This window comes from Teleopsis dalmanni, chromosome 1 (genome assembly GCF_002237135.1).
Source record: "Teleopsis dalmanni isolate 2A chromosome 1, ASM223713v2, whole genome shotgun sequence".
Classification (NCBI taxonomy): Eukaryota; Metazoa; Arthropoda; class Insecta; order Diptera; family Diopsidae; genus Teleopsis; species Teleopsis dalmanni.
In genome coordinates, this window is record NC_051846.1 from 169,519,466 (window position 1) to 169,532,203 (window position 12,738).

The 12,738-nt window shown below is 27.4% G+C and overlaps 3 protein-coding genes across 5 annotated transcripts; 1 reads left to right on the forward strand and 2 right to left on the reverse strand.

Moving 5' to 3' along the window:
• Positions 1–1,108: 1,108 nt before the first annotated feature.
• LOC119670085 (heparan-alpha-glucosaminide N-acetyltransferase-like) lies at positions 1,109–4,746 on the reverse strand. Of its 3 annotated transcripts, none has more exons than XM_038080202.1 (11): positions 4,613–4,746; positions 4,297–4,446; positions 4,084–4,238; positions 3,901–4,022; positions 2,672–2,855; positions 2,401–2,605; positions 2,165–2,332; positions 1,947–2,068; positions 1,704–1,873; positions 1,464–1,650; positions 1,109–1,403 (listed from the first exon to the last, which is right to left on the reverse strand). In XM_038080202.1, exons 2-11 carry the CDS (start codon positions 4,438–4,440, stop codon positions 1,109–1,111), a joined length of 1,752 nt encoding a protein of 583 aa, XP_037936130.1. In that variant the 5' UTR covers positions 4,441–4,446; positions 4,613–4,746. The 3 variants fall into 3 exon arrangements, with proteins under 3 accessions (XP_037936130.1, XP_037936129.1, XP_037936131.1); XM_038080201.1 differs by having other exon boundaries at positions 4,297–4,457; XM_038080203.1 differs by having other exon boundaries at positions 4,297–4,468.
• Positions 4,747–7,857: 3,111 nt separating this feature from the next.
• Positions 7,858–8,856, reverse strand: LOC119670219 (synaptobrevin homolog YKT6-like). The gene is made up of 2 exons (XM_038080395.1): positions 8,529–8,856; positions 7,858–8,472 (listed from the first exon to the last, which is right to left on the reverse strand). The coding sequence occupies exons 1-2, from the start codon at positions 8,651–8,653 to the stop codon at positions 7,998–8,000; spliced, it is 600 nt and encodes a 199-aa protein (XP_037936323.1). The 5' UTR covers positions 8,654–8,856; the 3' UTR covers positions 7,858–7,997.
• Positions 8,857–10,157: 1,301 nt separating this feature from the next.
• Positions 10,158–11,952, forward strand: LOC119670227. Its single transcript, XM_038080407.1, has 5 exons — positions 10,158–10,213; positions 10,311–10,374; positions 10,440–10,492; positions 10,563–10,968; positions 11,218–11,952. Exons 2-5 carry the CDS (start codon positions 10,341–10,343, stop codon positions 11,883–11,885), a joined length of 1,161 nt encoding a protein of 386 aa, XP_037936335.1. The 5' UTR covers positions 10,158–10,213; positions 10,311–10,340; the 3' UTR covers positions 11,886–11,952.
• Positions 11,953–12,738: the final 786 nt, after the last annotated feature.

Sequence of the window (12,738 nt, forward strand, 5' to 3'; positions counted from 1 at the left end):
GAAAATATTTACAACAGCAATAGAGTCGTATTAATAATTCTATCAATTAAAATTTTATTTTACATTATATGTATGTAAATTTTTTGAAAGAAATACAACGAAAATGATATACATCATATTGAGTCTGATAGTCAAAATATATAACTTTATCAGAAAATATATAACACATTTTTTTTATATACTAAAACATATTTTTTATTTTTATTTCTAGGAAGATGTTAATTCTATCGAAAGCATTGAAGATAACGCTGTAGATGAAAAAATTAAAAACTTAGATTGGGTTAATCAATTGCAGGAGGAACTTAACAATACACAAGCGACTCTGCCGAAAACTAAAAATAAAAAAAAGAAGAAAGAAAGGGATCAACTCGACGGTGTACCAACGAAATCAAAGGGAAAAGAATTGCCACCGGACGAAGATGAAAAAGTGGTGAAATGTCTGTATTATACATTGATGTGTTGTGATTGCTCAATCTCTTAAAGACATTGCATAAGCACAATAACTTAATATAAGTATAACACTAAACATTAATAGTTTTTACATCATTTTTTATGGTATATATATAATGTATATAATTTTTTTTCTCTCACTTTTTAATAAATAAGCATAAACTTAGACTATAAGAACTTTAAAAATTGAATTAGAAAACTAAACAACGATTTTATCGTTAAAGCAGTTAATCAAAACGAACCTAATGAATCTCTTCAATATAATTAAATTAAATTACTTAATTAAGCAACATTTGCCAAGCGTAACAATAAGTATTCCTCTTAATTACTAATGAAATATATGAATTCGATAGTTATAAGTAACAAAAAATTAAAAAAGAATAAGAAAAACAGAATACAAAAAAACCATATAACATTAGGTCATATATTTATTTTTGATATAACGCTTAAAAGTTTAATATAAAAAAATAACATATAAATTTTATATAAATATTGAAAAGAAGAAAGATAAAAATTTTTGAGATTTTTTTTTATATATACATAATCAAATAGATTGTGAAAATTTATAGTTAATAACATTTACTTATATATGAATATTTTATATAATAATTTATATAATATATTTAAAAAAAAAAATTATAATAAAACTTATACATATTTACAAACTGTAATAAAACTTTTTATGGTTTAAATATAATGCTATTGCTATCCACAATAAGGTATTCCAAACTGACTCCAACAAGAGAACAAAATGTGTATTCATGGCACCAATACGCCAATGCCAAGGTAACATTTTATGCATTATCGTGTGGCCCACATACATAATAATAGCATTTTTACCTGCTTCAACAAATGGAAAGCCAGTCCACCAATGTTTTATATCAATAACAAAATAAAATACGCTCAACATAACAAAAGCAAGTGATGATGTGACGAATACAAAAGACAATGACCTGAAAGTAAGCATATAAAAAATTAAAAAAAAAAAATTTAAAGCAAGCTTAAGTATTTACCATAAATTTTTATTAATTGGTATGAGTCCATCCTCCTTGGTAAAAGCACATAAGGCACCACCTAACAAAGCCAAACATATCGACCAAAGTAACCAACGATTAATACGTGAGTACCAAGCATTATGTACTAATATAATAACGCCTGCTAACACTCCAAAGAGCACTTGCACAACCGTTAATAAGCAACCTAAAAAATAGTACTGGTTTTGCAATATAAGAAAGCAGATTAAAGAAACTTACCAAATAAACCTTCTGGATCAAATGCCTGTGAATCATAAATATATTTTGCTGTTGGATGTTGGTAAATATGTGAATCACCTAAAATCTGCAAATCTATATAACCTGTAGCCCCACCTATACAAGTGACATAAGCTGCATTGTCATGTTTTCCACCTGGTCCCAAATATCCTCTGTGTATGGAATTAATAAAGAAAATTAATATGAATTACTTATCTCAAATGGTTATTTTGTACCGTTCATTACCTTGGGCAATTTGGTACATAAAGACCAAAAGATATGCCTAAATAGATAGCGATCAGAGTTAACATTGTAATAAATTCTCCACGTAGTAAGATCAAATCGTAAAGTGTACGTTTCCAAGGTACCTTAAATTTATTGGAATGTTAATAATAACATCAAATAATTTAAAAATATATATCATAAAATAGCATAATTTAAATGTTAGTTTATGGAACACCAACCTGTGGCATAAGTATTTGATCTCTTTTGCAAAAAATCGTATGTACAATTCCACAAACTAAATATGCAATACCAAATCTTTGCAAAACGCCCATTACGCGTAATTTTTCTAAATTTGGCCCATTAATAGAATTTAAACAGAGTCCTATCGCAAATAACTTTAGAGAACGCTATAAAAATAATTAAAACTAATTAACAAATAATCAATATGTTTGCCTCATTATTTATGTTTAAATACCTCAATTATTTTAAGACAAATCTTCAGTTTTGGAACACCTCGACCCATTTGAGATTTCACTGATATTGGTATGCATACACCCATTATCCATAAAAATGAAGGGAATACTACATCAGCTAAATGTAAACCATTCCAAGGAGCATGCTCAATCCACCAATAGTCACCACCACCACTGTTTACAAATATCATGAGGACAATTGCTACGCTGTAGAAAGAAATTGAGATATTATTAACTCATATTTAAAATACATTCGTTATACAAGTAACTCACCCCCTAAATGCATCTAAACTTTGCATACGTCTCCTTTGTGCTGTGACTGTAGCTTCGTCAGATTGTGATTGTGCATTTTCTGCAACCCTAACAGTTTCCTCATAACGATATGTACGCCAAGCACAATTGGCTATCTTGATGACTAGTAGAATTAGGCCAACCAAAACAAAAACAGATAAGAGGGCTATAATAGAAAAACTTAAATTTAATCTTAATCACTTTTATGGTTTATGATGAATGAAACAAATTTATATTTTTAAATAAACTATTGAAAAATAAGCGAGAAACGATAGATGTGAGAGTTTCAATATAAATAATAATGTTAGAAATATTTATAAATGGAATTTTTAATATTATTTGTTATAATGCGACATTTTAATATAATAAAATAGATATTTTTTATTTATTATGATCATTTTACTATTCAAACAGAAGAAAAATTAAATAATTCCCATTTTATGTTCATGTCTACATTTCTGTAAGCATAGAAAATCTATCTAAAGTCACTCTTCAAGAATTTGGAGGAACTCACAGTAATTATTATTAACGAACTGCATAGGTTCTTACACCGCACAGACTGGATCTAATAGTGCTGCCTTGACCGAATAATCAGTTGGTATGGAAGACGTGATAGCAAAACAGTGCAAAAGCTCTGATTGAATTTATAAACTGTCAGCACTTTAATCAACCATCATGATCATTATTGGCTCTAAATAACATTAACAAGAACAACATTTGATTAGTTGGAACTATATAATAAACAACTATATTCTAAAAATTTTTGAAACAGATTGCGTTTATATCGTGACTAAATTCCTTAATAAGAATATAACAATTAATATATATATTAAATCAACCACTAGACCCAGAGATATATGTAGAAGCAAATGGCATTGAATATGGCATTTTCTTTTAGTGAAAATATTGCACTTCTTTCAGATGGAGCACGACTCTACTCCATAATTGTAAAAGAGAACAATTGATGCTTAATAGCAAGTGGGTAGCTATTATTAAAGTGGTATCAGCCTAGGTATACATAACAGAATTGTATAAAAAACTATGATCGTGAGGTTCCAAGAAAGGAAGACTTATCGCCAGCTATGACCAAGTGCCGTTCAACACCCCACAAAGACAACACAACACAAACAGGTTCCAGCGGGTCACAACAACTTGGAAACTCTGTACTTTACTAAGACAAATGATACGTTTTACAGATTTTGTTTACTTACAAAAGTTCACATTAACTCCTTTCTTATCTGTTTCAAAAGTGTTAGTACCATTGTCATAAAAGGTGAGATTGTACACACCAAATTCTTCCATAATCTTCTGAGTATAAGTAGAAAGCGCTGATCTGCATAACAAAATAAAGTTTTTGAAAAATATTGTACATTAATATTTAGATTTATACAAACTCATTATCAAAAGCATAACGTCCCACGTCCTTTTCAAATAACTTGAAACTGTACGGGTGTGCCGTGTTTATTTTTAAAACATTATTTGCGTTGAGCTCGAAACTTGTTTCATTATGAATATTCGGCTGCAGCGCTTTCTCTTTAGTGTAAGGGCACTGAAATAACAAAAAGTAAATATTAACTGAAATGTTTAAGAAAATATTAAAAACAAACCGTGTTACAAGCATCAGAAAGCGTATATAAATAGGTCACTTTATTATAAAAGGATTTTAAGATAATGTAAGCTTCATCCACTTTTAATTGACGCATATCAAGGCCTCGCCAAATTGGCACCGTATATTCCACAAATTCCGACATTTCGAGCTGCACAAATGCTTTGAAGTAACTTTTATTATGTATAAGTATTAAGAGGTTTTGAATAAAAAAATTATACTTTTTCTACATATTTTAAATAAGCATAATTTTTAATTTGCACTATTAATAAAAAGTTTAGTTTAGTTTAAAAACATTAAATTGCAAAAATACATACACAAAGTTATTTTCTTATTATAAATCGAACCGGATTCGTTTTGATATGTAAAACTTAAGTATTAAGCATAAAATGGAAATATTTTAACATTTCAAAAAACTTTCTAAAACAAATATGCAAAAAACAAGAAGCAACAAGCGCGACTTGATGTAAATTTTGTAAGTGCAATTTTTGGAATGTATTAGTTGGGGTGAACAGCTGATTGCGCTTGTAATTTGCAACAACAAAATGTAAACAAAACACCATAATCCACTATTTAGTGATGCCAGAGCGTCAGATAGATGTACGATTGATAAAATACACCAAGAGCAAATGTAATTACTTCATGCATTTTATATAAAGTTTTTTGATTTGACAAAATCACTAAAATTTCCTAAATAGCGTTAATTTATTTTAAGCAAAAATAATAATTTCTGAATGAAAAATCCACGTTGAAATTCAAAGGCGTCACTGATACTTTTCTAACTGTGATAGTAGAATCCATACTTGTAGTTGGTTGATTATAGTGGCTAATCGACACATATCCTTCTCTCTGACTTAATTAGTAATTATGAAACATTTTAAGATAATTTTTCTCGCAATTACTACTGTAACTAAACAAGATCCATCCAGTTGAGTTTATGCAATATAACGGATTCAAATTTTGGACTACTATTATTTTTTTTTAGCAATAAGCAATGAGTCATAATTTTTAACTCTATTATAAATAAATGGGTAATCCTAAGACGCAGAAAGTTGGTTGTATTATGTTAATGTCTTGGAAACAATTTAGGAGTTTAGCCATGGCAATTTATATATATTTATTCTAATATATATTGATATATATATAAATATTTATATCAATATTAATAAATATTTATATTGATATATATATAAATATTTATATTGATATTTATAAATACTGTATAGGGTACGCTATAAAATAGAGAAAAGCAAACAATAAAGAATATTCTAATAATTATTATTATGAAGACATATTCTTAATTTACAAAATAAATCTTGAATTTAGTCTATCACAAATAATTGGCACAAATTCTTACCATTCGTACCTGTTTTTAATAGAAAAACGTAACTGGCTAAAAGTTTTCTGTGTTTCATTCAATATTGTCCTAAGCCAAGTAGTTTTCGAACAATAATCTGAATAAATTAAAACATTATTTATATTATTATCTTCATCTATAACTGATACTAATCCATATACTTCTTATATATATTTTTATAATTTACTTCTTTTATAAATTATTTTTTATGCTGATTCACTGACATTCTATTGAGAGGCCAATAATCATAGTTTAGAAAATTCAAATTCGTCCAAATTTCTTGCTTCTTATCCCCATAAACTTTTTAACACGAAAGAAGCGTTTACTCTTTTTTTGTCTTAATTTTAACAATATGTCATTTATAAGTTACTAGAAAGTGATAACTAAAAATTGTTTCAACATACATGGTAGCTAGGTTGGAGTGGCGGCCTTGCAACCAAGAAATCCCACTTAAGCTTAAATAATCGCCCATTGTGATACTAAAGGAATAGCTTTGGTTCGTACATAGACTAAAAAATCAGTATTATATTCTAATCTTCATGAAGTTGGTCGAATATATATTTTTTGGTTAGGGATTTACTTTATTTACAAAAGTTTTAATAACATTATAGTTTTTCCCTCGCTTTAGATATCATTGTTTCTACTATATATTAATCTCTTTCTTTTTCTGTATTTAATTAATGTCGCGCGAAACAAAGGGATTTTCAAAACTCTACAACAGTTAGAATCTATATGACTGATATCGTTCCAAAAAAAATTGTGCGGCGGCAAGTTCGGATTAGATCGTTCTTCTACACGTTTTTGATGACACTCTTGAACAATAACTACTTTGAGGCTTTTATAGAATCTCTGGTATCTCTGGTAATGTATAACCTATAACTTTTGCGTTTTTTTCATAAAGTTCTGTTCCTCGTACATATGATAATTTACATAATTCTTCATTAGAAATCCGCCATGGCCAACATCATCTTCCATATACACCTTAAGTAATTGAAAATAAAATTTGCATACATTCACCTAACTGTTTAGTTAAAAATACTACATAAAAAATGAAATTTTCTGATATAGTATTTTATAATTTTTCACGACATGAATTGTTTTTATTTATTTTATTTGAAAATGCGATTATCTATTACAATACACGTATACTTTCAAAATTATTTTTCCAACAGACATTTAATACAAATATAATATAATATTTATTAATATAAAATTTCAAGAAATATATTTATGTTACAAATAAAATTAACTAATACAAACTATTATAAATATTTAAAAACATCCATAATATGAATTCGAAAAAACATTTTAGTTATAATACAATGTGATGGAATTTATTATATATCAAAACGTTTCACAATACATTTATATAGTTTACTAACAATTATTATAAAAAAAATGGCGTATAATTTTTTTACTTTATAACAATAGCACAGTAGCAACTTACACATTTTTATCATTTTTAATTTAATGTATAATCTTTATTTTATATTATGTAAATTTTCTAAAAGAAATTAAATCAGCAAAAATTTTGAATGTATGTATATATATTGCATATATAATTAGCTTTCAAGTTGGTAAAATAAATTCGTACGATATTTTGTAATCCAAAATAACTAAAAATATTTTAATAATTACTTTTAGATGGAGCGCAACTTGCGCATTTTACATTATACATTTTACATATATATGAGAATTATACACAAATGCAAATATTGTATATCTAATTTTTATAAGCGTTAATATAATAACAAACATTTTTAATAAACTAAAACAAGCTTAGCAGTTTAAAATTGTATGCATTTACTTAATTTGTTCTCATCTGATCATTTATGCTAACGTTTAAAGCACCGTGCCCACAATTTTCATTTGCTTATAATGATTTTTCATAATTTTATTGTTTTTCACTATATGTTGTTATAAATATTTGAAATTATAAGTTTTGAAATTATAAATAAATTTTCAACTAAAAGTTTATTTGAGAATTATTATATATAATATTATTAAATAATTCATATTGTTATTAATCTAAAAGTGATACATTTTATGTGCCATTATTTTTCCAAATATGCGGATTCCATTAATAGTCTTTTATATATGTGATAACGTACTTTTTTTTGGTAGTAGAGAAATTATTTGAAATATTTTTTTACAATATTCTAGTATTTCTTTAAATAAAATTTATAAAATAATAAAAAAAATTTATTTCAAATAACCTTGCTTAACAGCAATAGTACTTCATTACTTTAATTAGTATTTATCGAATATAATTATCTAACTTAAGTAATAGATTTCCAAAAAAAAAAATTACTTTCTTAAACGCAATACGTATTTAAATAAACATTTTAACTAAAACTGCAACATGAATTTGTCTTTTTCGCTGTTTTATAAAATGCCTTACTCTGTAGTGATAAGTTTTCAGATTTAACAACCATGTCATCTAGTTTTTCACCACGTTCCAAAACAGCCTGAATTGTGTTTTTAAGTATGATCGTAGTCTCGTCTAAATCATTTTGAATTTTAGTTAATCCATCTGCTTCTTTCGGATCCTGATATTTAGCCAAATATGTTGGCAATATACCGAAATCAATTGTAGAGTCTGTAGCAGTCTCCCAGTTTTCTAATGGCACTTTTGCAGCAAATTCATCTAATATTTTAGTAATGAGTGTGTGTGCAACACGTTGTGGATATTCATGATCAGCTATTAATACACCAGCTAAATTGTCGGAACGTACATAAACATGACACATATAGGCTTCTTGTTTCACTGATTGGCGCATAGCTGGTTGTGTACGTTCCACAATCGTTTTTGATGCAAACCTGTGCAAAAATTCTTATGATTATTTTATGTTGAACACATATGACTATAAACTTACGTCATAAATTCTTGTACTGTACCACGTTGAAAAAATGAAAATGACTGCAAATCAAAGGCTGATTTAAGGAGACGGGCTTCCGATGAACTCTTGTAAAAAACACTTAACGAGAAAAGTTTCACCATTGTTGCTCCAAGTCTTTTTCTTTGGTGGGTTTATTTAATTGTTTATACTTGATATAAAACACAATTGCTTACTATGGATACACTTTAAAACAATTGAAATATATATATATAGATTTTATTTTAACTTAAAAAATCTATTCACTTTTCTTTAACAAAAAATATGTTTGACTAACAACTTGATTTTAGCTATAATGACAAATGCATTAGTGATGTAAAAATGTGTACATTTCTTTACGATTACTTTGTAGTAGCTGTGAACAAGTAACCGTTTTTCTCAAAATATATGTGTGCTTTTATAAAATACCTTATTGTAATTAAAATAAAAATGATTTTGATTACATACTTGGTTTTTGTATGCAAAAATATTTTTATAAAAATAATTGATTTTTAATAATGAATTCGTTGTGGAATTAATGTTGGATTAGTTGTGTTTAATTAGTGTACTGGAGAAAATCAGCTGGTCCGCTCTACCTTACGTATACGTAATAACCAATTGAATTTTGGCTGAATTCGTCATGTGTAGCAAGCATCAAAAATTAAATTAATGTATCAAAATTAATTCTCAAACATTACTCAAGTTTGACATAGGCCAGTTGGATTGAATTTGTGTGTTTTGTGTTTTTATGTTGTTTGTGTTCTGTGCACACTGAAAGAACTCTTTTTAATCACTTTTTCTGCGTTGTGGTATTTTATGTTTCTTCGTTAAAGGCTTAATTGTACGTCTAGATGTAGTGAAAGTAGAAAACGTAAACAACAGAATGCAGTAACAGTATATAGGGATGAGAGAGTTCACATAATAACAAAACAACATAGGTTAAAATCAATCACTAATCAACTCACAACGTTTCTCAATGTTTGAATCAGCTGGTAGAAAGTTTTTTTACGTTAAAAAATATTATATTTGAACGTAATTTACAATATTTGAACATTGTTACACATTTTTTTTATATACATTCTTTGTATATCACTTTTTCAGACAAAAAAATTGTTAGTATTAGAGGAATGGGTCAGCTGTTTCCATAAGGTACAACTAATTCAGCCTTTAAAACATAAAAACAATATTAAAAACTATTATTATTGTACTTTATAAAATGAACGTTATAATAGATTTATATTAGATAGTTTGAATTATCGTACTTAAATCGTTTTCGAGTTCATCTTGATAAGCATGTAGGTATAAATTTAGTTTGCCTTATAGCCCATTTAAGTAGCACCATTAATTGCAATCAAAGGCAATTATTTCAATAAATGATATTCCAATGTCATGCAATTGTTTTTTAGACTTGAACGCAATAAAATCAGCTTTTAAGATTTAGATTTAATAAAAATTCGATGTCGATGATATATTTAAATAAATTTATTAATGTATTCAAAGATATTTCAAAAATAATAAAAAAAGACACATTCCAAATGCAACTCTGAAAAAGTTATCACATCTTCCGGAAGTTTTGAAAATTATAAATTAAAGGCAAGTAACCATTCATTTTTCAAAATATTTAGTTGAATAATTGAAATTTGATTTATCAAAAGAATTGTGTCAGTGTGTTACTGCCAACTGAAGTTAAGTATTTAAAACTATTTTAAAACTATTAATTTATTATTATATTAATTTATTTAAGATAAGAAAATAATTTTGTTTTCATTACTTGATATTTAGATAAAAATATCTGCAACTATTCTACAAAAAATGGCGGATTTCATAAATTCAGGATTGAAAGTTGGTAAGACAATTTTTTTTAGAGGCTAAGAATCTTATTTAATTTTAAATAAACTTAAAAAATAAAAGGTGAAACACGCTCAACTGATTCAACATCAGTGCGTCAAGAATCAATGCCTCTTGTAAGATCCCTATTTTGTACCTTAATTAATTTTATTTTAATTTTTGTTAAAATTTTTCATATAACTGAAGCATGAGAAAGCCAAACTTAATGACATTGTTTTCTCCCAATGTTATGACTTTACCTATTATAGTAATTACATAAAAAAGTTGGAGGAAAAACGTTTGGAATTAAATGTTAATCTATCAAAACTTCGCGCAGCTGGTATTGATTCAACTAATATGGACTACGTAATTTTAAATGATCGTGAACGCAATTTACATAATGAACAACTTGCTTGTAAAAAGTTGATGGACAATCTTGGTTTTGCAACTCTTGCTTACAACATTGGTGGTTTAGAATCCGTTGCTATCATAGCACGGGCTGCTGCTACAAATGGCGCTTCTGTTCGTAATCAGAAATCAGGTATAGAAGCAGATGACCCTGACATTTTTAACTTGAACGCTGGAACAAACAATGAAAGTCAAGATAAGCTAGGTAGAACAGAGATCTATAGTTTAAACTTCATCAATCTAGATATTATTATGTTAGGGATCCTTATATGTGAAAAGTATATCTTCTATATAGTTTTTATATGTTACATCCGTATTTTTTATATGGTTATATGAAAAATAATAAGTTTTTATAAATAAAGTCGATTTTGTTTTTTAAAAAACAAAACTGACTTTAAAATATTTTTGACGTAACCACTCAAAAACTTTAAAACAAAATTACATGTTTTTATAGATGAAAACGATTATCAGGAGTCGGATGAAGAAACCGGTATTAAGCAAGAAAATACCATTGTGACATGTGATATTTCACCTACCATTAAACAAAATGAATGTGTTGCAAATACCAGAAGTGTTGATTCTATCCCGTTACCTGAAGTGCAAACTGTAACTGCAAATACAAGTGTAACTGAAGTACCTGTAATTCATACCAATGATCTAAATCATGTTCCAAGCTTCAACGCTAATCCTGAGCCGGCACCGCAAGCTTATCGTCCACAAAATTCTTTCATTAACAATCAAACTAATGGTTCATTCAATATGTCATTTCAAGCCACTAGTGTAGTCGATTCGCATTTAGCTTGTAACTTTTATCCGATCTATAACATGCTTCCAAATTATGGACCAATACTCGTGGGCTACCAGATTGTTAATGTTGCAAACTATCAAAGTGCAGCTGTTTACCACAACTATAATCTTGGCTACGGTTCGGGTATGATTCCTCCTGTACGGCGCAGTACTGTGCAAAGTAATTTCAATTTCAATCCATATATGGGAGGATATGCTGTTAATCATCAACAATCGGTTTATCAATGCTATGTACACGTTTCTTCAATGACAGGTGTTCAATATGACTATTCTACCTTTAGTCAACAAACCCTTTTTGAATGGAACCAAATATAAATCGGTGCTTAACAAGTTATTTTTTACAATTATACTATTGTTTTTTAGTATTTTAAATTTCATTCTTCGTTAAAATTGAAGCTTTAAATAAATTCGTTAATTTTAATTTATTAAAATTAATTTAAAATAAATTATTTGTATTTCTTTCACATCTCTTGGCCTGTCAGGTCTGGATTAACTGTAACTTGGTATCCTTTTTTTTACACGTTATAGCAGATTTCATAATAAGATGATCATCTGTGTGGTTGAATAATTCACCGCTATTTGAGGCGATAATAGATCTGTTTACTTCACCGATGAGCATTATATATATACTTCATACTTTTCATCTCCATAAAAAACTAATTGTGATTTTACAATTGTTTCTTTTAAAGCGGGTCTACGTACTACTCATTACATGCGCTGTCTAAATGCTGTTTTCCATCACTAATATAAATTTCACCTTTATTGTTTAATAAAAGTTTCTTAATAACAAACAACCTTACTTTGTACAATTACTTATCAAAAATATTTAATAAAAAAATTATGGTAAAACCTTGTAAGAAAAAAATATCTCTACTTTCTTAAAAGGGCAGAGATATAATTAAATATATATGTATATATATATATTATATCATATTTATAATTATATATGTTATATATAATTATGTATATATATATTTTATATATTAGCATGTTTTTCGTTATTTGTTCTAAATAAATTTAAATGAATATTTACAAATTCATTGTACGTTGGATAAACCAGGCAGTGCAATAAATGTCATATTAATGACATTTTTTTACTATTAGTAAAAATGTAAGCATGATATACAATAGGTCTGTTCCACGAGCTACTCGAAGTAACTTTGAGTAA